General features: G+C 38.4%; 1 protein-coding gene across 1 annotated transcript in view; it reads left to right on the top strand.

The window, feature by feature from the left end:
• BBOX1 (gamma-butyrobetaine hydroxylase 1) overlaps positions 1-22,909 on the top strand; it is a gene marked incomplete at both ends in the record, with an annotated part of 45,059 nt that overhangs the window by 15,011 nt on the left and 7,139 nt on the right. Inside the window, 2 exons of the mRNA XM_079788810.1 lie at positions 1,742-1,940; positions 17,187-17,292. Of these exons, the coding sequence (XP_079644936.1) occupies positions 1,742-1,940; positions 17,187-17,292 (305 nt within the window). The remainder of the gene's footprint in view (positions 1-1,741; positions 1,941-17,186; positions 17,293-22,909) is intronic.

Genomic DNA, 22,909 nt, shown 5'->3' with positions numbered 1-22,909 from the left:
GTTAAACCGACCTAACCCCCCCCCCAAAAAAAAGTATGATCATTACTCCCAAACCTTCACATGTCATTGTCTGTTATTACTTTAGCCAACTTGCTTTGGCATAATACAAAATGGCCCATGTTCTGAGCTGCTTCTCTTTGCCAAAGTGATTTGGTTAACATTACACCTAAGGTTGTCTCAAGTGTAAGAAGCACTTGATAAGCAATGCTTTAAAAAAAGGGGGGGGGGGGAGCAGGATAAGGCTATTGTTCTTTCAGTTCTATTGGTCCCAAAGAGAGAGAAGAGTTAAAAGGAGAAATTATAAAAGGAGAAGTTAGGAACCAATGGCTGGATATAAACTCGACTTCTGGAGAAGATGCAATAAGTTACTTTGGCTTGTGGAATGTATGAAATACTAAACAATATTAACACCCAAAAGTATTAATTCGGCAACCTGAAGGAACTAATTTATAGTTTTTAATTTAGGCCCCAGAAGTTCTGCCTCATTATGCAAGCTGTTATGCATAATAACCCAGAAACGGCAATATATGCATGCATAGTCTGATTGGGTCTTCCCACAGGCACACACCTACTCACCTCTGCGAATGTCCTTCTGCCACTAGCTGGTAGAGGAACAGGAAGTGGCTCCTTGCACCTGCCTGCATCTTTTCACTATCTGACTCCTAAGAAAGCCATGTTGACGTTGAAGGAATGATTTCCACTCCACAACTACTACCAGGCAACATTCACCCATTCCTCATTCTTAAATGGGAGGGGTGGTGTTAAGGTTGTTTTCTGTAACACGGCGTATAGTCCCCAGTTAGAAAAGTGAGGCATTGCTTAGATATTGAGATCATAATTTCTCATTCTGCCACTTGTTAGGAAGGTTTGCCTTCCTAAGGTAAATTCATTCCTGAAAAAAATAAAGAAATCAAATGGATTAGCTCGAGTTAAGTCTTCCCTGAATGCAGTTGTAATGTCTGAGTTATTTCCCCTGGCAAAGTTCCATCTCCTCTTTGTTCCACCTCTTTTGGGAGATCCTGGTTTGCAATCAAATTGTTTTTTATACTTGTTTTCCTTTCTGTTGTGTGTTTTTTTCCAAGCAAACATTTTATGAGCATTTAAGATAAAGAATCAAAGAGCTAAGGCGTGCATTTGACTTTATCTCCTGTGGCTTTGTCACCAAGGTGTCTATGCACCCCAGGACCACACCTTCCAACTTCTCTCCCCACTGCCAGCCTTTGCTGACTCCAAAGGACAATGCAACCCCAGAGAAATCATCTTATCAGACAAAATAAGAAAGAAGGAACTGTACCTACCATGAGAAACAGTCCCCACACTCTCAAGATTAGGCATATGATGTTCTAGGCCACCATCCCAATTTTATCTATTTGGAGTTGAGTAATAGGACTTGGCTGTAAAAACACACAGTGTTTAAGGTTATTTTTAAACAGTGCCCAGATAGATATACAGATCAAGAGTCATCTATGAGCTAAACTACCTTTTCTCAACAACTGTGGTATAATGAATATCTGTCATGGATCAGGCATAGTAGAAAGCAGGGCGGGTGGCGGGGGAGGTATATAAGTAGACTAGAATGGCTCCAAGGAAGAAAATCTGGTAACTTAGGCATTTGCAATATGACTGAAAGTCCACGATGAATCAAAAGCCAGCTTCAAAGAACTAGCCCCTTCCCTGAGGTTATCACTGTAAATAAAAACAAAGAAATCCCATCTGGTTTCTTCATTTTCTTAATTCACAGAATGTCAGTACTGGGGTTCAGAACTCCAGCTACCTACTCTGGATTTTGAAGATGTTTTAAAAAATGATGAGCATGCATACAAGTGGCTCTCCAGCCTCAAGAAAGTAGGCATAGTGCGACTCACTGGAGCATCCGACAAAAGAGGGGAAATTGTCAAACTTGGGAAAAGAATCGGTTTCCTTTACCTCACATTTTATGGGTGAGTTATCAAAAGTTTATATTCTGCCATTATATGTAAAGTTTAATATATTTCTCAGAAGGGATAATCTTTTGGTTGGAGATACAGAAATCTCTATAATATCTTCAGCAGGAAATCAGATGAGAAGATGAGTCTAAAAATTAGGTTGCTCTGAGAATGACTAGAATTTTTAAAAAGTCTAAAAGTTCAAAGACATCAGATACCAAAGGCATCAGGCTAGTTAAGGTGTGTATGAGTTTGCTAGAGCTGCCATAAGAGAATACCATAGATTGGGTGGCTTAGATAGCAGAAATTTATTTCCTCACAGTTTGGAGGCCAGAAGTTCAAGATCAAGGGGCCAGCAGGGTTGGTTTCTGGTGAGACCCCTCTTCCTGGCTTGCGGATGACCACTTCCTCACTGTCTCCTCTGTGTACCCACAGTCCTAGTATCTGCTTCTCTTCTTACCAGTCCCATAGGCCCCACACTTATGACTTAACCTTAATCCTCCCTTATTGGCCCTATCTCCCAACATAGGCACATTGGGGGTTAGTTAGGGCTTCATCATATAATTTTCAAGGGGCACAATTCAGCCCATAAGAGGTAGGATAGAAGACTGTGTTTCTTCAAGATTTTTACAAAACACTTAGCTTTACAAATGTTCAAGTTCATTCAAGTTTTACCTCCCAAGGGTTGGTGAAAAATAAAATTGGACCCTGAGCAACATTGCTCAATGGTTAGAGCACCAGCCCATGCACTGAGGGGTCATGGGTTTGATTCCTGGTCAAGGGCACACACCTGGGTTGCAGGTTCGATCCAGGCCCCATTTAGGGCTGGAGGCAATCTTACAGGCCCTATCTCGTGTCTCTCTCACATCGATGTTTCTCTCTCTCTTCTCCTCCCTCCCTTCCACTCTCTCTGAAAATAAATGGGGAAAGAAAATATCCTCTGGTAAGGATTAACCAAAAAATTAATAATAATAAAATAAAATTGGGCCCTGGGGGATTGAAACCAGCCACCAGATGTGTTTAAAAAAAAGGATAAAATTAACATGCAGAAAATTAAGTCTAGGCACTTCAGCAAGTAACAGGAAACATATTTTAACTTTGGAACAAGAACCTGTCTGCATAAGAAATGCCTGGGAGGTAAAACTAATTATAGATGGTGAAACACTAACAACAGAAAACACTTATCTGGAAGTGGGGGCATGACTTTATTTCCAACTTTTAGGGTGAACCTCTCATATGAGATATAGATAATTATTCTTGGGCTCACAGAGTAGAGAACACTGGAAGTGAAAAGGACCTTCAAAATCCCAAGGTTGAAAACTGATGGCACACAGGCTGTACTCAGATGTTTTGTTTGGCCCACATGATGTTGAAATAAAATTAAATTAGTCATCAGTACTTTAAAAGTGGGAGATTTTACATTAAATATGGATCTGACTTTTCTTGAAAAATCAAATCTGGCAAAAGCTGAGCCTAAGTTCCTTCATGCCAACAAATGTGGACCTAAGTGGAGGCTGCCCCTGAGAGAACACACACTCTCCAGTTTGCCAAAGTCCTTCCCAGCCTCAGGCCTGCAGGGGCCCTGCTAGCCTTTGAGTTCGCCAGCCCTAAACTACTAGTATAATAAGACCTCAAAGAGGATTGAAAAAGCTCAATCACTTGCCCCCAAGGATTTCAGCAAGTTCATTCATTACAGAAGATGCTATATTTAGACCTGGATGACCCACTCCACGAATGCCATGTAAAATGTGTACCTTTCCTACATCTGCAAGACTTTGAACGGCCTTAGAGATCACAGCAGTGACAACAGGCAAACAAAAAATGACTAAGAGCCTCAACTGTATTATTTGTTCTTTATTAATTTTCACAAATTTCTGAACCAGTTATTATCCCCCATTTCACTGATAAGAAATCTGAAGCCCACATTAAACTATACCCACATTCCCACAGGTGGTTAAAAAGGAACCAGGGTTGGGACCTGGGTCTTTTCTATCCCCGGGCTTCTTAATCCATGTCACTATCAATAGTATAAAGGAAAAAGAGAGAAAGGATGCTTTCAGGCACCAGAGGTAAATAGAACATTTCAAAATAAATCTCTCCTACGTTGTTGCACTTAGCTTTTATTTGCTGACAGCAGATTTTTTGTATCTATGCCAACACATTTCACAATTTCATAATAGTGGCCAAATGAGGGGCTCTTTGTTGTAGTTCCCTAACGCCCACCCCCATAAGGGTCAGATTCTGAGTCCTGATTTATGAGTTGTGTCTTTGTTTGTTTGTCTTATTATTACAAATCGTAAAAATACAATTTGGCCACTGATCTAATATTGTTTAATTTATTGGAATAAATGCTAAGGATTTGTTGTCAAAATAAATCAGACCTCCTTCTACTATTGCATTTCCTTTGTCCAAGACCTGTGCATCTAATCAGATAGGTTTAACCTACTCAGTCTCACCTTCCTCAGATGATCACATTTCTTTGCTGAATCTCTCAAACTATATACCCCAGGCCACAAATGACCTTCTTGCCTCCTTACTGCTTTTCCCACCACTGATTATCAAGATCTCTCCTTTGGTGGGGAAGGGGGGGGAATTTTTTTATTTCCTATCTTATGAACTTACAGAAGAGGACAGTTTTGTTGGGTTTTGCTTTGTATTTGTTTGCTTATTTGTGGGGTTTTGTTATTGTTGTGAAGAAAATGAGAAAAGTGAATATTTTCCCTGAAGTTATTTTTCTTTCCTGCTCCTCTCCATGGTAATGAGGGAAAGTGATATTAAAGTTTGGGTAACAGGAGATTTAAAAGGACAGGGAATATTTAGAACAATGGTTCTCAACCTAGGCTGCACCATTCTCCGGGTATTTTTTTCTTTAGGTTCCATTATAAACTTTTTAAAAAATTTATCTTATCTTTATTGTTGACAGTATTACAGACGGCCCCTATTTTCCCCAGAGGGAAGGGGGAAGGGGACGGGAAGAGATTAACAAATGCATTTATATGCATATATGCATAACCCATGGACACAGACAATAGTTCTGAGACTTTTTTTTTAACAGGACTTGGATTTGGCCCAAATATCAGGACTTTTGAAAATTCTGTAGGTGATTCTGATGTGCAGCAATGGTTACAAACCTCTGGTTGAGAGGAAGAGGTTCTTCAAGGGAAGGCAGGTCTCAATTGGCAAATAACTTGGGTATTTTACATCTTCTGAGCTCTCACAATTATGTACACTAAATGGCATTTATCATGTTCATCTTTGTACTGTGCTGATGCCTGGACATGACTTATCCTAACAAAAGAATCAGTAGCTGCCTTAATCAGGGCCCCTCTCTTTCATATCTTTGTTTTTCCACTGGCGAAGTGCCTCACTCTTGCTTGAAAAACAATTGGTTGGAAAGGACACAGACAACAGGGGGGTGAGGGCATGAGTGGGGGTTTGGGGGGCAATGGGGGATAAGGACACATATGTAATACCTTAATCAATAAAGAATTTTTTAAAAAAGGAAAAATAATTGGTTGGTGAGTGAATGTATGTAATGAATAAATGAAGACAATAAATAATGGAGAAGAGGCATTGCCAAAATTAGGAGAGGGATAGAGAAAGGAAAATGGATAAGGTTACAGGTAAACTTTGCTTTTCATGTAGATTTTTCAAAGAGACTGGTTTCCACTCTTGTTTAGATGCCAAAACCAGTAATAGTGTGGTCTTACTTTACATATGCCACCCTTGCAAACTAATACCCACCTAGCACTTTTCTATTCAAATAGGGTTATATTTGGCGAATTTGAATTGCATGGGTCTAAAATGAGAAGTACTATATCTACTTTTGGTGTTTGGCTCTCATCTCAATTGTTAAATGGTTGATTGTATGAATAAAAACAGTAGATTCCAGAATTTTGTGCAGCCTCGGTATATAGTGGGCAAAGAATAAATTTTTAGTGGATAAATGCATGCCTAGATGTTTTTAAAGGACTGCAAAGCAGCAGATGAAGGCAGTAATTTTTAGAACACTTTATAACTATAAAATTATGTTCAACTACTAAGACAAAAAATGGTAACAGCTTTGAGGACAAACGTGCATGTCATTATCCACACCTGTATTTTCTCAGATGCTTGTCATTATTATGTTAGTGTATCATCAGACAACACACTTTTCATGCAACCATGTGAAATGCTCAGCAACCTATTGTCTTGATGATGAAAGCATTCCTGGCAGAAAAGATTGAGAGTTGGTAAAGAGACTTCCATTGTCAATGTTATCAAATATATCTACCTGTGGGACAGTCTGTAAAATGATAACTCTTTTAGGAGGATTTAAGCCTTTGATTTGGGGCAATGCAGTTTTTACAGAGTGGGGCCAGAAGCCCCATCTCATATCCCTGATGCTCACCCCCCAAAATTTGGCAAAAATTACTTTCTTTATTGGAGAAATTATCTGAATTTTATGGCAAAATTTAACCCAACAGAAAAGAGGACTAGCTCAGTGCCTCACACACACTTACCTCTCAGGAAATTTTAATGAAAGGGAATATATGCTAAAATTCTTTCTTAGCGTTATTGTCATTTGCCAGTCCTTACTTAGAAAATTAACCTCTTGACCAATTCTGAGGGACCCTTCTTCATTAGAAAGTCAATCAGGCCCAGCCAGCGTGGCTCAGTGGTTGAGCATAAACCTATGAACCAGGAGGTCAAGGTTCAATTCCTGATCAGGGCACATTGCTGGATCGATCCCTAATAGGGGTGTGCATGAGGCAGCTGATCAATGACTCTCTCTCATCATTGATGTTTCTATCTCTCTCTCCCTCTCTCTTCCTCTCCACAATCAATAAAAATATACTTTTTTAAAAAGTAAAGAAACTTATGGATCTTGATGATAGTTAAATTTTACCTGAGAAAATGAGCATGGAAGCTGTATGATTGCTGAATAAAATTTATAAGGCCACAAATTGTAGAGAAAATATAAATAAATACTGAGAAATATTTAGTTCCAATAGAATTGAGGACCCAATGCCCCAAAGCAGCTGTATTCTGTTACTGCCCTGGACAGCCGACCATGGGACCAATAGGGAAACAGTTTAATCATGGTTTCCCTGTTGGCTATTTGTGAGAAGTAGATCCAAACTTTTCATTTAATTTCCCAGAGCTCTAGGACTCTCCTCAACTGCAGGCTTGCTTCTCTCTTTCTGTAGGAGTGTGTGAATACCTGCCATGCCCTTTGAGGCCTTCGGATAAAAGCTGGCTGTAGAAATGTAAAATTCTATACTACTGTCCAGCTTTGCATCTGCCTGGGTGCCTTGCACGGAGGCTTCATGAGGTGGATAAAATAATGTCAACCAGAAAGTGTCCACAGGGGGGGCTTTGTCAAATACACCAGCCAGTCCAATTAAGAATTAACAAAATTGAAATGGCTCCTGGGGAATACAAGAATATCTCCCTTCCAGCATTTACTGAATTTCTGCTGGCATTTCTGTAAGCCAGCCCGGCAGCATTTCACACATTAGGTTGTATTAGAGATTGAGGATGTACGAGTGAAAAATATTATTATTCCTTGGCATTGGGACCCTTAGAAATTGCTACTACCCTTACTGGTAGCACACCCTCCAGAACTGACTTTGAAGCAGCTGCTTGCTTGATATTCATGCTATCAGAAAACATTTGTGAGTGTGGGGCTGAACTGGGAAGGAAAAAAACGTATTTACCCATTTTGGTGAAGTTGTAGCCAAGAAATTGCTTGAGAAAACCACACAACCCATCTTGAATAAAAATGGCTTCTGAGTTATGAAAAAAAAACACAAAAAACCTAAAAGCAATTCAGACTTGGGAAGAAAGCAAAGAAAACTTGTCTGAGTTCTGACTTTAGTTGTAATTCCATCCTACTTTGTAAAAAATTCACACTGGGATTTCTTAATGAGTTGTTTAAAGATTTAGTACTAAACATAGTGTTTGACTTGGGGCAGGGGCCTTTAAAATGTGTGTTCTTGTGAGTATTAGAGTTTCCTAAGCAGAGTTACAAGCTATGTTCTTTGGCCATTGTGAACCCCAGATTATGTTATCAGCCAAGAGTCAGTCCCTGGGGTTCCCTCTGTAATATCAGGTTTCGTGGTAATTAAAGTTGCTGCCAACAAAACCACTTGAGTATGAGGTCATCTCATGAATGAAAGGAAAAATAACTTCTGTGCCGCATGCTCCTCTAGAAATCATTTGAGAAAATTTATAAAATACCCTAATAAGGCAGTTGTTTCTCCTCAAGTCCTCTGAACCCCATTGTCTCTGTGGTTATATTCTAAGTAGCCAGGACAGACAGCTGTTATTATTGGGATGGGAAAAATAATTTTTTATGAAGCATCTTTTATAGGCTAAGTATTGAGCTAAATGCTTTATTATCGTTATCTTGCATCTTCATTATTCTGATAAGAATCATTATCCCCATTTTAAAGGTAAGAAAACTGAGGCAGAACAATCAGGTTGCAAACCCAGGGTTACTTGATTCAACAGTCTGCAATATTTCCTTTATATTATAATACTATGGCAGTTCGTTATCGTCTAACATTTCCCCTATAGTTCCTAAGCCATGATCATGTTGACTATCATATGTGGCTTCTACTCATATTTTTGGCTCAGATACTAGGAAATAATTTGATAGAATAAGATAGAAATTTCTAAATTATAACAACAGCAACAGAATATTAATTCCCTTCCCCCCTACTAAGTTCAATTATAGCTAAATGTTTATGCAAAGGGAAAATGACAAAGAAGCAGCTAACTTGTCACAAGAGAAGACAGAGTGTATAGTTTAATCTTTCACATCAGGAATCTAAACTAGCATCTAATTCTTGTTCAGATGAAATAAATAAAGCACAATTTGACCTCCCACCCCACCGCCCCCCCCCCCAAAAAAAAAACCTACTAAATATGCTGAATGTGGAATTACTTTGTAATGCAATGCATTCTAAGTTTTTTCATAAGAAAGGCCTTTGGGACTTTGGAGCAAGTTGCTGTAACATTTTTCTTTAAGTTTTTAGAGGGTGTTATCTTTTTATAATTACCTGTCTTCATTTTGACTATTGGGAGTATCATTAACCTTTAAAAATAAATTTTTAAAAGCACTTCCCATGGTAACATATAATACAGATACATAAAAATCACATAAAGCAAAATAAATTATAGCAAGGCAAACACTTGAATACCATCCAGGTCAAGAAATGGAACATTGCCACTCCCTCCAGAACCCGCCCACATATCCTAACCAGTCCCCAAATGTAACGGCTCTTCTGAACTTTATGATATTGACCACCTTATTTTGGGGGGGGGGTTAAAGTATTCTCACCAAGTGTGCATCACTTAGCACTACAGCTTGGTTTCCCAATTTTGCAGTTTTTGGTGTCTGTTTTTTTCCTTCCCTGCAATTAGTTCTGTTAGTAAAACAAGATGAGTAATCAGCACCAGTGCTATGTCTATGTATCACTACTCACTTTAGTTGTCTGAAGCTCATTCCCTTGTAAATTCCTCAGGAAGGACTCAGGGGAACAATATTCTCTGAATTCTTGCATGTTGACAGCAGTTTAAGTCCTTTATACTTGAAAATCGAGTTGGCTAAATATAAAATTCTTGGCTCAAGGCATCTACAATATGCACTATGGTTTTATTGGTTATCTAATTTTCTTTTCCTTCTAAATAATTTGATTTTTTTTACCTGGATGCCCAAATATATATATTTTAAGGATCAGTAAGTTTACAGACTATGTAAAATTGATGGTTGTTCTAGGGCAATTTTTAAGAGAGTATATGATATGGTCTTTCAGTATGTGGTTTCAAACCTTTTTCTTTAATTTCAAGAATTTTTTTAATTGCAATTTTTAGTGTTTGCTCTGGTCTTTACTTGGGGTTTTTTCCTGTAAGGAAATCTAATATGCATATATTAAATCATCTTGGCCTTTTCTCTTGTTACTTTCTCTCAGATCCTTCTTATCTCTTCTTTTTTTTTTTTACATTTATATTTTTCCTTCTTTTTCTTCTAATTATCTAAAGGCATTATCTTTTATGCATATTGATCTTGCATTCCTTCTAGTTTTGTCTTCATTTTTAATGATTTTAAAAAAAATTCCCAAATATGTCACCCTATTTTTTAGTTTCCAATTCTCAAGTAGATTATTTTTCCATATATGGTGTCATTTATTAAACTCCTTTGGTTCATTAGATGTAGCTATAAATAGACTAAACTTTAATCATTTTATGTTGCCAATTTCTATGTAAAAATCTGTTTTCTTAACTATTAAGGAGAGATATGATTCAGAAACCTTTTGAAACTTGTGATTTTAATCTGTATTTCAAAACTATGGCGGATAACACTCTAAGACATGGTTCTTCTCCTTCACTTTCATCTGGAGCTTTTCTTACTTTGTCCCTATAATGCTCAATTTGGATTTGTTGTTTTTCTCACATGGAAGCTTAATCATGGAAGGGAATGTGTCTGGTAAATTTTTAAGAGTTCATTGGGCCCAGACTATTCCAGTCCCTTACTATGAGCTTCTTGTACTCAGCTATTTGGAATGTGAAAATCCCCTCTCAGATTTAACTGCCATTCATAAATTGCCTTTCTGAACTTTCTAGCAAGTACCTATTAGCGATTTGGGAATTTTTCAGATCCGTTAGGTACCTAGTTGCTTCCCTCTGCTTTCTCATACACAGTTGTTGATACCACTTATTATGAAGGTCTATCTATACCCACTCATTGTGTGTTTGTGTGTGTGTGGGGGGGGGGGGTCATAGATATATCTCTTCACCTAATTTTGATTAGATGTTGTCCCTGAGTTTTGGGGTTTGCTCTCCAGAAGTCTTGCAGGGAGAATTCAGAGAAATTAAAAACTATGTCAGCATCTTAACCTCAAAATCTTCCTTGTTTACATCTTTATCTCATAGAGATTTACATATTAGCTTAATGGATTGAGTAAGAACATATCAGAAAGGTTACTTCTGTCTTTCTAGTTTGTGTCTGGGAATATTAATTCTCACCTAAAAATGGTATGGACTTTTTCATATTTAGGAATAAATGCAATGTAATATGTGTCCATAATGCAAGTACAACGGAAAGATAATGATTTTTTAAAACATAAACTTAGTCCCTGGCCAGTGTGGCTCAGTTGGTTGGAACATCATCCTATGCACCAAAAGGTCATGGGTTCAATTTCTGGTCAGGGCACATACTTAAGTTTTGGGTTCAGTCCCATATGAGAGGCAACCAATCAATGTTTCTCTCTCACATCCATGTTTCTCTCTCTCTTTCTATCCTTTCCTCTCTCTAAGATCAATAAACATATCCTCAGATGAGGATTTAAAAAATGCTAAAACACAAATGCCAAGTATTATTTACCAATAACCATAACCCTTCCCCTAGAAATAACATAACAATAATAATGGATGGCTAAAGTAGTCACCATGAATAGACCTAAAATATAGAGCTTATAGCAGGATTAAAGTTAATAGACAACCAGGAAAATAACACTATTTACTATTATCAAGTCTGTGTTTTCTTTCAAAAAACATTTTTGATAGAGGGTCCGTTGTTATGAGATAATGAATATGTTTTAACTCAGTTCCCTAATGCACTAAGATATTTTTGTAAGACTTTACAGGACAATAAGGGAGCAGAAATTTGAAGGGAATCCAAGAGTAGACATAGAGCAAATCGTCACTCGGCCCAGCATGAACTCTCACTTCTGTGAGGCCATGCTCTCCCTCCAGCGGGCTTTCTGACAAACTCTTTCTTCTGCCTGCAATGACCTTTACTCTTCCAGGCAAATCCTATTCAACCTTCAGTTCTCCATTCGATCTTCACTTCTTTACTCTAATAACATTTTGTACTTTAGCTTTGAAAAATTAATCATATTGTCTTCCCCATAGACTGTAAATTTCATGAGGTGCAAGTTTCATTGTGTGTTTTTTTGGGGGGAAGGAGAGAGTCATAGATATATCTCTTCACCTAATTTTGATTAGATGTTGTCTATTCTATTCTATTCTATTCTATTCTATTCTATTCTATTCTATTCCATTCCATTCCATTCCATTCCATCCCATCCCATCCCATCCCATCCCATTCCACCCCATTCTATATCCTCAATCCCTGGCCCATTGTGTGTGCCTTATAATGCAAAAATAAATGATGTCTGGAGCTCCAGTGAGTGACTGCCTCTAGGAAGTCATATGTGGAAGTGTCACAACTATAGTTACAAATAATACACAATATGACATTCCTTTGGATGGCTAACTATAAAATGTTTTGTTTATTTTAGCTAGAAGATCATTTTGCATGTTAAAATTTAAAAAATAATATACTAGCATGTACATATGTTTTCAATTCATTGGGAAAAGCAATGATGTCCCAAAGAAGGTATTCTTTCATGACCTGACAAGAAGAGCTTGCAGCAGGTCAACATTGGGAGTTGTAGCTGCTAGTGATAAAATATAGAACACCTTTTTATATAAGTAGCATTTCAAAAGTGAAAAAATATTACAAAAAAAAATCCAGCATGATTCACCAAATGGGAGCCACTAACCAAAAAGGAATAAAATGTATCATCCAGGACAAAAAGGACCAATTTAGCAAAAACAATAAACATCCTAAACATTCTGAAGGTTTTAAAGTTGTCACAAAATACTATTAACATCATACAATATCATCTAGATTAGGGTGAAGCTAGTAAATTAGCTTTTAAACCAAGTCCATGAAATATTCTCAAAAATAAGTATTGTAATACACAGGAGCTATTCACAAAACCTTCGAATGGAGAAAAATATAAGGAAAAAATTCTAATTAAATTCTGAGAATGACACCTTGTACTTTTAGCTCACTGGTTTGTTTAAAATAGCATCTTTGTTTGTTTAGCTTTGTTTAAAACAGCATCTTTGGCAAAAGCAGGATTACTTGTAGCACTATACCGAGCATCTACACCATTAGATAAAAATGCTATGCTGAGGCCCAGCAGTGTGGCCCAGTGGTTGAGCATCGACCTATAACCCAGGAGGTCACAGTTCAATTCCCGGTCAGGGCACATGCCCAGGGTTGCAGGCTCAGTCTCCAGTATGGAGCATGCAGGAGGCAGCCAATCAATGATATATATATACATATCTTCCTCTCTGAAATCAATGAAAATAAATATTTTTAAAGGGGGTAGGGGAGATGCTGTGCTGAGCCTGCCTGTTCAGTTGCAGAAGGATCAGTCCTGCCCCTCTGCTTCAGTCCTGGGAATTCTTGATAATCTGTTTGCGTTTTGCCTTACTTGGAACACTTTAGAATATGTCTCAAGTGAGAGGTGCATGTCAGTACACCCTCATCTCATGACAGCTCCACAAGTGGACTTTTAAAAGATAGTTTCTACACAGGCCGATGGATTGTGTTTGCATTTGTTTCAGCCGTGTTTCATGGGAGATTTGGATTTGAGAAGGATAAGTGAAAGCCTAGAGTCCCAGACCGTCAGCAGTCTTCTTGGCATGATTCATTTCTACAAGGAAAGGTAGACCAGATGACGTTTTCAGGATTTTTCCAGACTTATGCTAAAACTATTAGGAGGATATTTGTAATTGGAACTGGCAAGCTCCTTTCTTGGGACTTATCATTATGTATGAGCACAGACGTGTAGACTACACATCCCAAAGATACTCTAGGGCTAAAAAATGTTTGTCATCCCCTGCCAGTTAGATCAGAGGACCGGAGAACTGCTCCGATGAAGCCAAGTCACCGGCCCCCTTCCCTGTAGAAGCCAATTAATGTCAAACAAAGAAGAGAGTTGTTCCCTGGCTAAAGCTCTCACCCGCTCTCTCAGCCAGCTCTTGTCTGCAGCAAAACTTGTTAGTTGACCCTTGATCATAGGAGGAACCAAGAAAGAGAATGGAGGTGGATCAATGCAAAACTATCATCACTTTTGAAAAGAAAATTTGAATGCAGCCATTCCCTACTGACAGTGTCAAAAGCATCATCTTCTTAGTCAGAAGATATTATATATTCTGCAATGTGATGAATTTATTTCTTTTGACTACTTAAATCCCATCCCTTTCTAAGTCTTGGTAATTCTTAGGATGCTGATGCTGAGAGTATTCTGAATCTGTATTATATATGTTACGTGGAGTGGCATGAACTTCATAGAGATCGTGTGTTTCTTGGCATGTTGCTATATATACTGGATTGCTTGACTCATACTTGAAATGATTTGCAGCAGGATATACACTGAGTGACCAGATTATTATGACCACCTGACATTTGTAGGCAAATTAGCTGTACACTGCATCATATGGGATATGGAAGCCGAAGGTCTGTTCGAATACCTTTGCTGTCTGCAGTTACCAAGATAAAATGTCTCCAATTCGCACAGGAACACAAGGATTGGACAGTTGAACAGTGGAAATAAGTCATGATTTGGGCCCTTTAATTTGTGTGGAACAACGTCTGAATAGCACAACATACCTAAGTATTGTTGCTGATCAAGTTCATCCTATCATGTTGATGGCGTATCCCAATGGAGATGGCTTCTTCCAACAAGACAATGCGCCATGCCACGGTGCTCATATTGTGCAGGAGTGATTTCAAGAACATGAGGGAGACTTTACCTTGCTTAGGTGGCCCCCACAATCACCAGATCTCAATCCAATTGAGCATTTGTGGGACGAAGTTAAAAGAGCCATCAGGCAGCTGGTTCCACAACCATCAAATCTCACAGAACTGGACAGTGCTATTCATCAGGCATGGTGTCAGATTCCTCGCATCACCTTTCAACATCTCATGGAGTCAATGCCAAGAAGAATCACCACAGTATTGAAGGCAAAAGGTGGCCCAACGAAGTACTGATGGGGTGGTCATAATAATCTGGCCACTCAGTGTATATGCTTCTCCACTTTTCACTGGCTCTCTTTGCAGTTCATAGCCACAAGTGGATAGCTCTTTAACCTTTTCTGAAAGATATGAAAGATACACCAGGCTTTCCATCTAGAATTTATATGAGAAGAAAAAGCCCTGGCCGATGTGGCTCAGTTGGTTGGGCATCATCCTGTGCACCAAAAGGTTGCTGGTTCAATTCCCAGTCAGGGCACATGCCCCAGTTGTGGGATTCCCCGGAGGCAGCCCATGTATAATGTTCTCTCACGTTGATGTTTCTTTCTCTTCCTCTCACTAAAAATCAATAAAAATAGTTTTAAATGAGAAGGAAAAAAAATAGGTAGTTTTACTCTCTGCCCCAGAAAATGGGGAGAAAACCCAAACTTTTCTTGTCAGATTCCTCTGCCTAAAATAAATGTCCCAGAAATGCATACTTCTCCTTCCCTGACTTCATTCAAATCTCTGTGGAAAACTCCAGCTCTTTCCAGAGCACTTCCCAAAGCATCATCTCTGCCATGGTAGTACTCTGGCCCCCAGTTCTTACCTCCTTACCTGACTTTACTTTTTTATAGCACTTATCCCTGTGTGAGATTAGATTTGGTCATTTGCTTGACTTTTTTGTTCCCTGCTCTAGCTCTATTGAAAAACAATGTCTCGAATAGAATAGGTGCTCAATATACATTTATTGAAAAATGATTTCATAAATGTGAACATAGTTAATAAATATACATTATAACAGCAATAAAATCATGTGCATGTATAGTGACTTTTTTTTCAAACTACACTTGGGTTCATTTAGGAACACCGTTTCTTTCTAATTACCCATTGTCTTAATCTTCTGAAAAGCTTTACAAAATCTGAAAAATGGTTTCTTTCCTTGTCACAGGGTTGCAAGTCATTACTAGTTCTGTTAACTTTTTTTTTAACTTTTAAGGCAAGCTATTTTTTGGTAATGGAAGTAAACTTTACATAACTTAAATTTAACCATTTTAAAGCATACAATTCTGTGTCATTTAGTAAAATGACAATGTTGTGAAACCATTATCTCTGTCTAGTTTTAATACATTTTTATCAATAATGTTATTTTTAAAAAATTAATCATTCACCTTATATTGGTAAAACACTAATCCATTACATTGCAATATCTATATATATAAAAGCCTAAGTGACTGAACAACCGGACAACCAGTTGGCCAGTCGCTATGATGCACACTGAACATCAGGGGTCAGATGCTCAACACAGAAGCTGCCCTCTGGTAGTCAGTATGCTCCCACAGCGGGAGCACTGCTCAGCTGACCAACGGGCGCCAGACACCTGGCTCATGGCTGGCGAGCACAGTTTCAGCAGCACGAGCCTCTCCCGCCTCCGCAGCAGTGCTACCTGTGGCAGCGGCGGCGGCAGATGCAGCGGGGCCAGGATGAGTGGGAACAGCGTGATGCCCAGCTTGGGCTCGGGCTCCTCCCTGGCCACCTGCCACTTCACTTCACGCACTACTACATCCTTCAGGAGATTTCAGACTGCTGGTTTCAGCTCAATCCCCACAGGCCAGGGAATCGGGCCAAAACCAGCAGTCCAACATCCCCCAAGGTGTCCCGGATTGTGAGAGGGCACAGGCCAAGCTGAGGGATCCCACCAGTGCACAAATCCATGCACCGGGCCTCTAGTGGTAAATAAAAAGAAAGAATTAAGCATTTTTCTCATCATCCCTATATAAGCTATTATATGGGGAAACCAAATAGTAGTTGAGAGAAAAGTTAAAAGTCAAGAAACATTACAAACAGAAAGACACCTAGATATTCTGTCTTGTCATAAAAGAAGATAATATCATCTATAGTTTTGCTAAAGAAAGAAAATAGAGTCTGTCCAAGCCTCTGCATTTTTCAAAAACACAGAGGAGAGAGGAAGATGTTGAACTATGACTGTAGAATGGAAAGAAACTTCTTAATGGGTAAGAGGTTTTAGAGTAATGGAAATGTTTTTGAAACCAGATAGATAGAGATGGTAGTTACCAACATTATAAAGGTATAACATGCCACTGAATTATTCATTTTAGAATGGTTTATGTTATATCAATTTCACCTCAATAAATCATTTCTAGAAAGGCATGAAGCTATTAAAAACAACCTAAATTCCACATACACCTCTTTATGAACTCTGTCAAATAGACAAATTTACTCTCTTTTGGAGAGGAGAAGAGCAGTGAGGAGATGCTAATTCGGAAATGATTACTTTAGACAAAGAAAGGTCAGACTCGTCTTCCTTGGCTCATCATCATTATGGGAATTATTTCATAAAATGAGAAGTTTCCATTCCCCCCATGTATCAAGTTCATTTTAACACATTTCCTCTGGCTCAGTTACGGCCTGTTTAAACATATGTTTCTTGTATTTTACAGACATACTTGGCAAGTGCAAGACAAAATCGACGCAAACAATGTGGCTTACACAACTGGGAAGCTCAGCTTTCACACTGATTACCCAGCGCTCCATCACCCACCTGGGGTAAGGTGAGCCTCGCCACATTCCACAAGGCAGGCCAAGGACCAATATCCTCTATTTGGAGCCTAGATGATCATAATATATAGCTAATTTGCCCTATGCTTTCTCCAAATACAACCCAAACTCAATATCTCTGTACCTAAATCCTGAATAGCTTCCCATTCCCAAGGGATCAAAGATTCTCATGTATATTTCTTAACATTGTTTGTTTTTTCCTTCAACTATTGGCACTTTTGGCTTTGCCTAGACATTTTGCCACAGCAGTACATCTTTACTGAGAGGAAGGGAGAGGGATAGAGAGTTAGAAACATCCATCAGCTGCCTCCTGCACACCCCCTACTGGGGATGTGCCTGCAACCAAGGTACATGCCCTTGACCAGAATCGAACCTGGAACCCTTCAGTCCTCAGGCCGACGCTCTATCCACTGAGCCAAACCAGTTAGGGCCAGTACATCTTGAGGTCTTTTTGCACATTTACCAATCGCAGGAGATTTAAAAGAAAAAATAGGGAAAAGAAAAAAGAAAAAGGGGAACACAATGTAGATTTCCCCCACAAAGTCATACGGCCATCATTCATATTAATTAGCTATTACTAAAACCACAAAAACAAACACCATCTCCATAACTTAGTGGTTTAAAAGAACAGCCACTTACTTAGGTCATGTTTTTACAGTTTGGGCTGCGTTCATCTGGGCAGTTCTGCTGCTGCTGCTGAGTCGGCTGGGACTGGTTGACCGAGGTGATGGTTGAGCTGGTTCGTCCCTGTCCCACTTGCTCTATCATATCATCCTCCAGCTGGCTGGTTCAGGCTTATGCACATGGCAGCTGGCAGAGTTTCCAGAGAGCAAACCAAATATACAAAGCCTCTCAAGACTTAGGCTAGTAACCAACATAATGTCACTTCTGCTATGCTTTTTGGTCAAAGTAAATCATAAGTTTAGACCAGATTCAAGAAGTGAGGGAAGTAGAGTTCACCTTTTATGGGAGAAGCTGCAAAGACAGACTACAAAGAGGGTGTAAATGCATGGAGCAGAGTAACCCTGGCTAGTTTGGGAAACCATCTACTCTCCCATCTATCAGGTTCCTCGTCAAGGCGGATGTTCAGCGTGGAGCCACAAATCTCTCGGGAGAATGTCTAGGATCCTCTTCCCCTATGTTATTACGAAACTGTCATTTTATTTTATTTTTCATTTTTTTAATATATATTTTATTGATTTTTTTTTACAGAGAGGAAGGGAGAGGGATAGAGAGTTAGAAACATCGATGATAGAGAAACATCGATTAGCTGACTCCTGTACCCCCCCTACTGGGGATGTGCCCACAACCAAGGTACATGCCCTTGACCAGAATCGAACCTGGGACCCTTCAGTCGGCAGACCAACACTCTATCCACTGAGCAAAACCAGTTAGGGCCGAAACTGTCATTTTAGTAAACCAGCTACATTTTTGCAAAAGCATCATTTTGCTAAACCAAAAAGTATATGGTCAGGAAACTACCTTTAAAAAGATATTTTGTTTCTATTTTTTTAATATATTTTTACTGATTTCAGAGAGGAAAGGAGAGAGAAATAGAAACATCAATGATGACAGAGAATAATTGATCAGCTGCCATCTGCACACCCCACACTGGGGAGCTAGCCTGCAACCCAGGCATAAGCCCTGACTGGGAACTGAACCATGACCTCTTGGTTCCTAGGTCATTGCTCAACCACAGAGCTGGGCTTGTTTCTATTTTTAGAGTTAAATAGGACAATGCATTACACAGAAATCCATATCTTCAAGGGCAAATGGAAGTGGAAATTTGGGTTAATTCTCTAGTTAATGATGGTAAAATGGATAAAAATCAAAATTTGTCTGTTTTTTTTTCTTCAACATGTTGACTGAACACCTTTTCTCTGTGCCCTTCTTGTTACCCGTTGTCCTAGCCTGCATTAACTAAGCTAGTCTAGAATATGACTTCATATTTTAAATTATTTTGTTGAGAATGATACCACATGATTTCTTTGAACTAAATGATACTGAAATGACCATTCTGGTCACATTTTCAGATGGGGTTTGGAGGCAGGAAGAGACACACACAATGTGATTTGTTCTAATTGTGGTCCAGACATTTTCTAAAACCCTTGGGGTTAAAAACCAAACTAATCGGCCCCATTCATCTGCTCAAGATAGGTTGGAGAAGTTAGATGAACTTCTCCAACTTCTCTAGTTTGATTTTTAAAGTTTTAAAAATCAAACTAGAAAGCTTTTATTTGAATTTTTAAATTATCTGCTGGTTTTGTTTTGTTTTTGTTTGTTTTTTATGAGTTTAGGTTTTGTTTCTGGGTTAAAATTGAAAGCCTATGGAAAAGTGACTAAATGACTTCATAAATATTCCTGAAGTATAATGCTTGACATTTTCACAGCATTTTACACCCCTTCAAGGTATTTTTACTTATACCATTTTATCGGCTACATTCCTCTAAGGTAGACAGAATAAATCATGTCTTTTTTATGTCAAATGAGGAAATGATGCACAGCAAGGCTGAATACTTTCACAGGGTGACATCTGATGAATAGGGAACTTGGACTTGAACTTGGGCCTCCATCTTTCACTGCACAATATGGGTCTTGAGTTGGACTTTCAAATTTCCATCATTTATATAATGTGATGATTATTTATAGACATTATCATATATAACAAACTCTTTAAATACGGAACTTAATTTTAGACTTCTCTATATCTCAAGACTTAACCCAGCACCTTTCCTTGCAATCGAGACATACTAGTAACAGGTATGCTATAAAGAGGCAAAGAAATGCCACAAAAGTGTGCCTGTCTCCCATCAGCAAATGAAACATCTAAAGTTAATGACCAAATGGGAGATTTTTAAAATAAAAGATGATTCCTGAAATGTCTAAATTCTAGCAGAGGAATCATTAAAATGTAGGCACTGTTTGTTTATTGTTCAAGTTTCCATTTTGAATTATTGAGGGGGATTTGTCCCTAAGTTCCAGTGTTTTCCATAACAAACAGAATTAGTCCATGTTCTTCCAGTACAGATGAAATGATCTGGATAAGTTACCTGTCGAGAGTTCCATTTGATCAATTTGGATCATATGGGGCAAGGACAAGGAGACACGGCTCTAATGAAACACAGATGTTGCTTTGCCGACTTCTCTGACTGGGCCAGAAGTCACATGCTGTCATAAAGCAACATTTAGAAAGAAAATATTTTTGGTTCTGTATGACTTACATGAAATAAAATTGGGTTTTATACACATCACGCAATACAGTATTTTTCTTTTGAGTTAGCAGTGAAAATGTTGTCTGGCTCCATCACCTTTTTTCTTTCATAAGATTGCATTAAAATGTAAATATACAAGAGAAGATTATTAGTTGGCCTTGCCATATGTAAAAGGCATCAGTTGACCTTTTTTAAAGATGTATATTGGAAATATTCTATGACTTCATTATGGCAAATTCTAAAAGGATTTAAGGAACATTTTGATTCTCCCAGGGACAAAGTTATGCTATTGTTTTGTCTTCTTGGAGTTTAATATATTTGAAGTGGAAATTTTCATTTTATCTTATTTTTAATCATGCTGCTTCACCCCTCACTGCCCTAGTGATGAGATGGTTTTCTGCAATGACTTGGTCAGCTTTGGCACATGTGTGTGTTTTAGTTTAAAAGAAAACAGCATAAACTTAAAGACTGAATTATTATTAATTTAGACCAGTTTTCTCCTAACATCAGAAAATAAGGCATCATCAATCTACGATGGAAGTTTATATTTACAAACCACAGAGACACACACCAAACAATACTGAATTATTAGGAGTGCTATAAAGAGATTTCTCTCTTTATAGGAAAGGAAGTTGATGTATGAGGATTTTGAGGCAAATAGACCAAAGTTTGAATAGCAGTGTTACCATGGGTTAGCTGAGTTTTACTAGCTGGCTGAATTTTTCAACTCTAGGTCTCAGCTTCTTCACCTATAAAATGAAGACAAAAGTATAAAATTCTAAGGACCAGATTGAGGACTTAATAAATGTAAATTACACAATCATAGTTTGAGAACAAGTATGCATAAGATTTAAAACATTGAGAAAAATGTATGTAGTTTGGGGAGGTTGGAGGATTGTGGTCTAGACCTGCACTATTTCCGACAGTAGTCATGAGCCACAAATGACTTTTCAAATTTTAATTTAAATTAGTTATGATTAAATAAAAGCTAAAATCTAGCTCCTTGGTTGTACTAACCACATTTCAAATGCACAGTAGCCATGTGGGACTAGTCACTACATTTCCATCGTTACAGGAAGTTCAAATGGATGGCACTGTTCTAGAAAATCTATGGAGATAAGCAAGTTAAATCGATATTTTCCCCACTCATAATTACCCCCTAGTCTGGGTATTTGATCATATTTGCCTCTTCCTTTCAATAAGAACTGCCAGACATTGGGTGCTTTTTTGTTTTCTTTTATTCCACTCTGTAAGAATAAAGTTTTCACAGCTGAATGCGGTTAGTCTCTCTAAGCAGAAAGTCAGGGTCTAAATTTAGTTATTAGAAATAACCCACCCATGCTGACTTACCAAAAGGAGTCACATAACCAAAGAAAACAAACTGCTTAATAGAAGAAAGTATTTTTTAAATTTTACTATGTTTTGCTTTACAAAATGAAATAATGTTTAACGTTTCCTTCTAAACCTTAATAAAAATAACTAATACTCTCCTTTTGGTTTCTCATTCCCAATATTTCTTAGGTTTATTCATCCTCATAGCCCTCATCATTAGCTTCTTTATTTTTAATATTTGTTATTGATTTCAGAGGAAGGGAGAGGGTGAGAGCGATAGAAACATAAAAGACGAGAGAGAATCATTGATTGGCTGCCTCCTGCATGCCCCCTTTTAGGGATCGAGCCTGCAACCTGGGCATGTGCCCTTGAGCGGAATCGAACCTGGGACCGTTGAGTCTGCAGGCAAACATTCCATCCACTGAGCCAAACCAGCTAGGGCCATCATTAGCTTCTTATCCGTCCATATGAACTATTATATTACACTCTCATTAGTTCCCACCTTAAATAATTTACCCCATATAACACCACTGGACTGATATAGTTTAATGCAGTCTTTACTTCCATATTCAAAAGCCTTTAATGACGCTCCTCTGAGCACAAAACAAAGTCCAATACCCCTTCATCTGATATTTAAGACTCTCCATGATGAGGTTCCAAATTGCCTTTCCAACTGCATCTACCATTCCCAGGTGTGATCCTCTATGGCAGCCAAACTTTTTGATGCCCAGGGAAGTGTGCGTTTTTGCATACCGATCATTGCTGCCACCTGATTCACTCTCTCCATTCTTTTCTACGTTTTCAAAATCGTATCCACCCTCCTTGACCCAGATTAGGTCCCACCTCCTTTGTAAGGCCAAGGCGAGGGGCATAAATACTCCAACGTGAAGTGCTAGCACCCTGCCCCTATTTTCATCTGTGCCTTTTGTTTACTAATGAACATTAGTATGCCCACGTCCATGTCTTCAACTGCAACAATCTTTGAACTATAAACTATTGATGGTGAGCAACTTTTTCTCCCCAGCCCCTTTGTCTGATGACCCAAAGACAGATAAAAAAAG

The sequence above is a fragment of the Cnephaeus nilssonii genome (genome assembly GCF_951640355.1).
Source record: "Cnephaeus nilssonii genome assembly, chromosome: 13".
Taxonomy (NCBI): Eukaryota; Metazoa; Chordata; class Mammalia; order Chiroptera; family Vespertilionidae; genus Cnephaeus; species Cnephaeus nilssonii.
The sequence above is the reverse complement of the archived record's forward strand: the minus strand, read 5'-3'. Positions and strand labels throughout refer to the sequence as shown.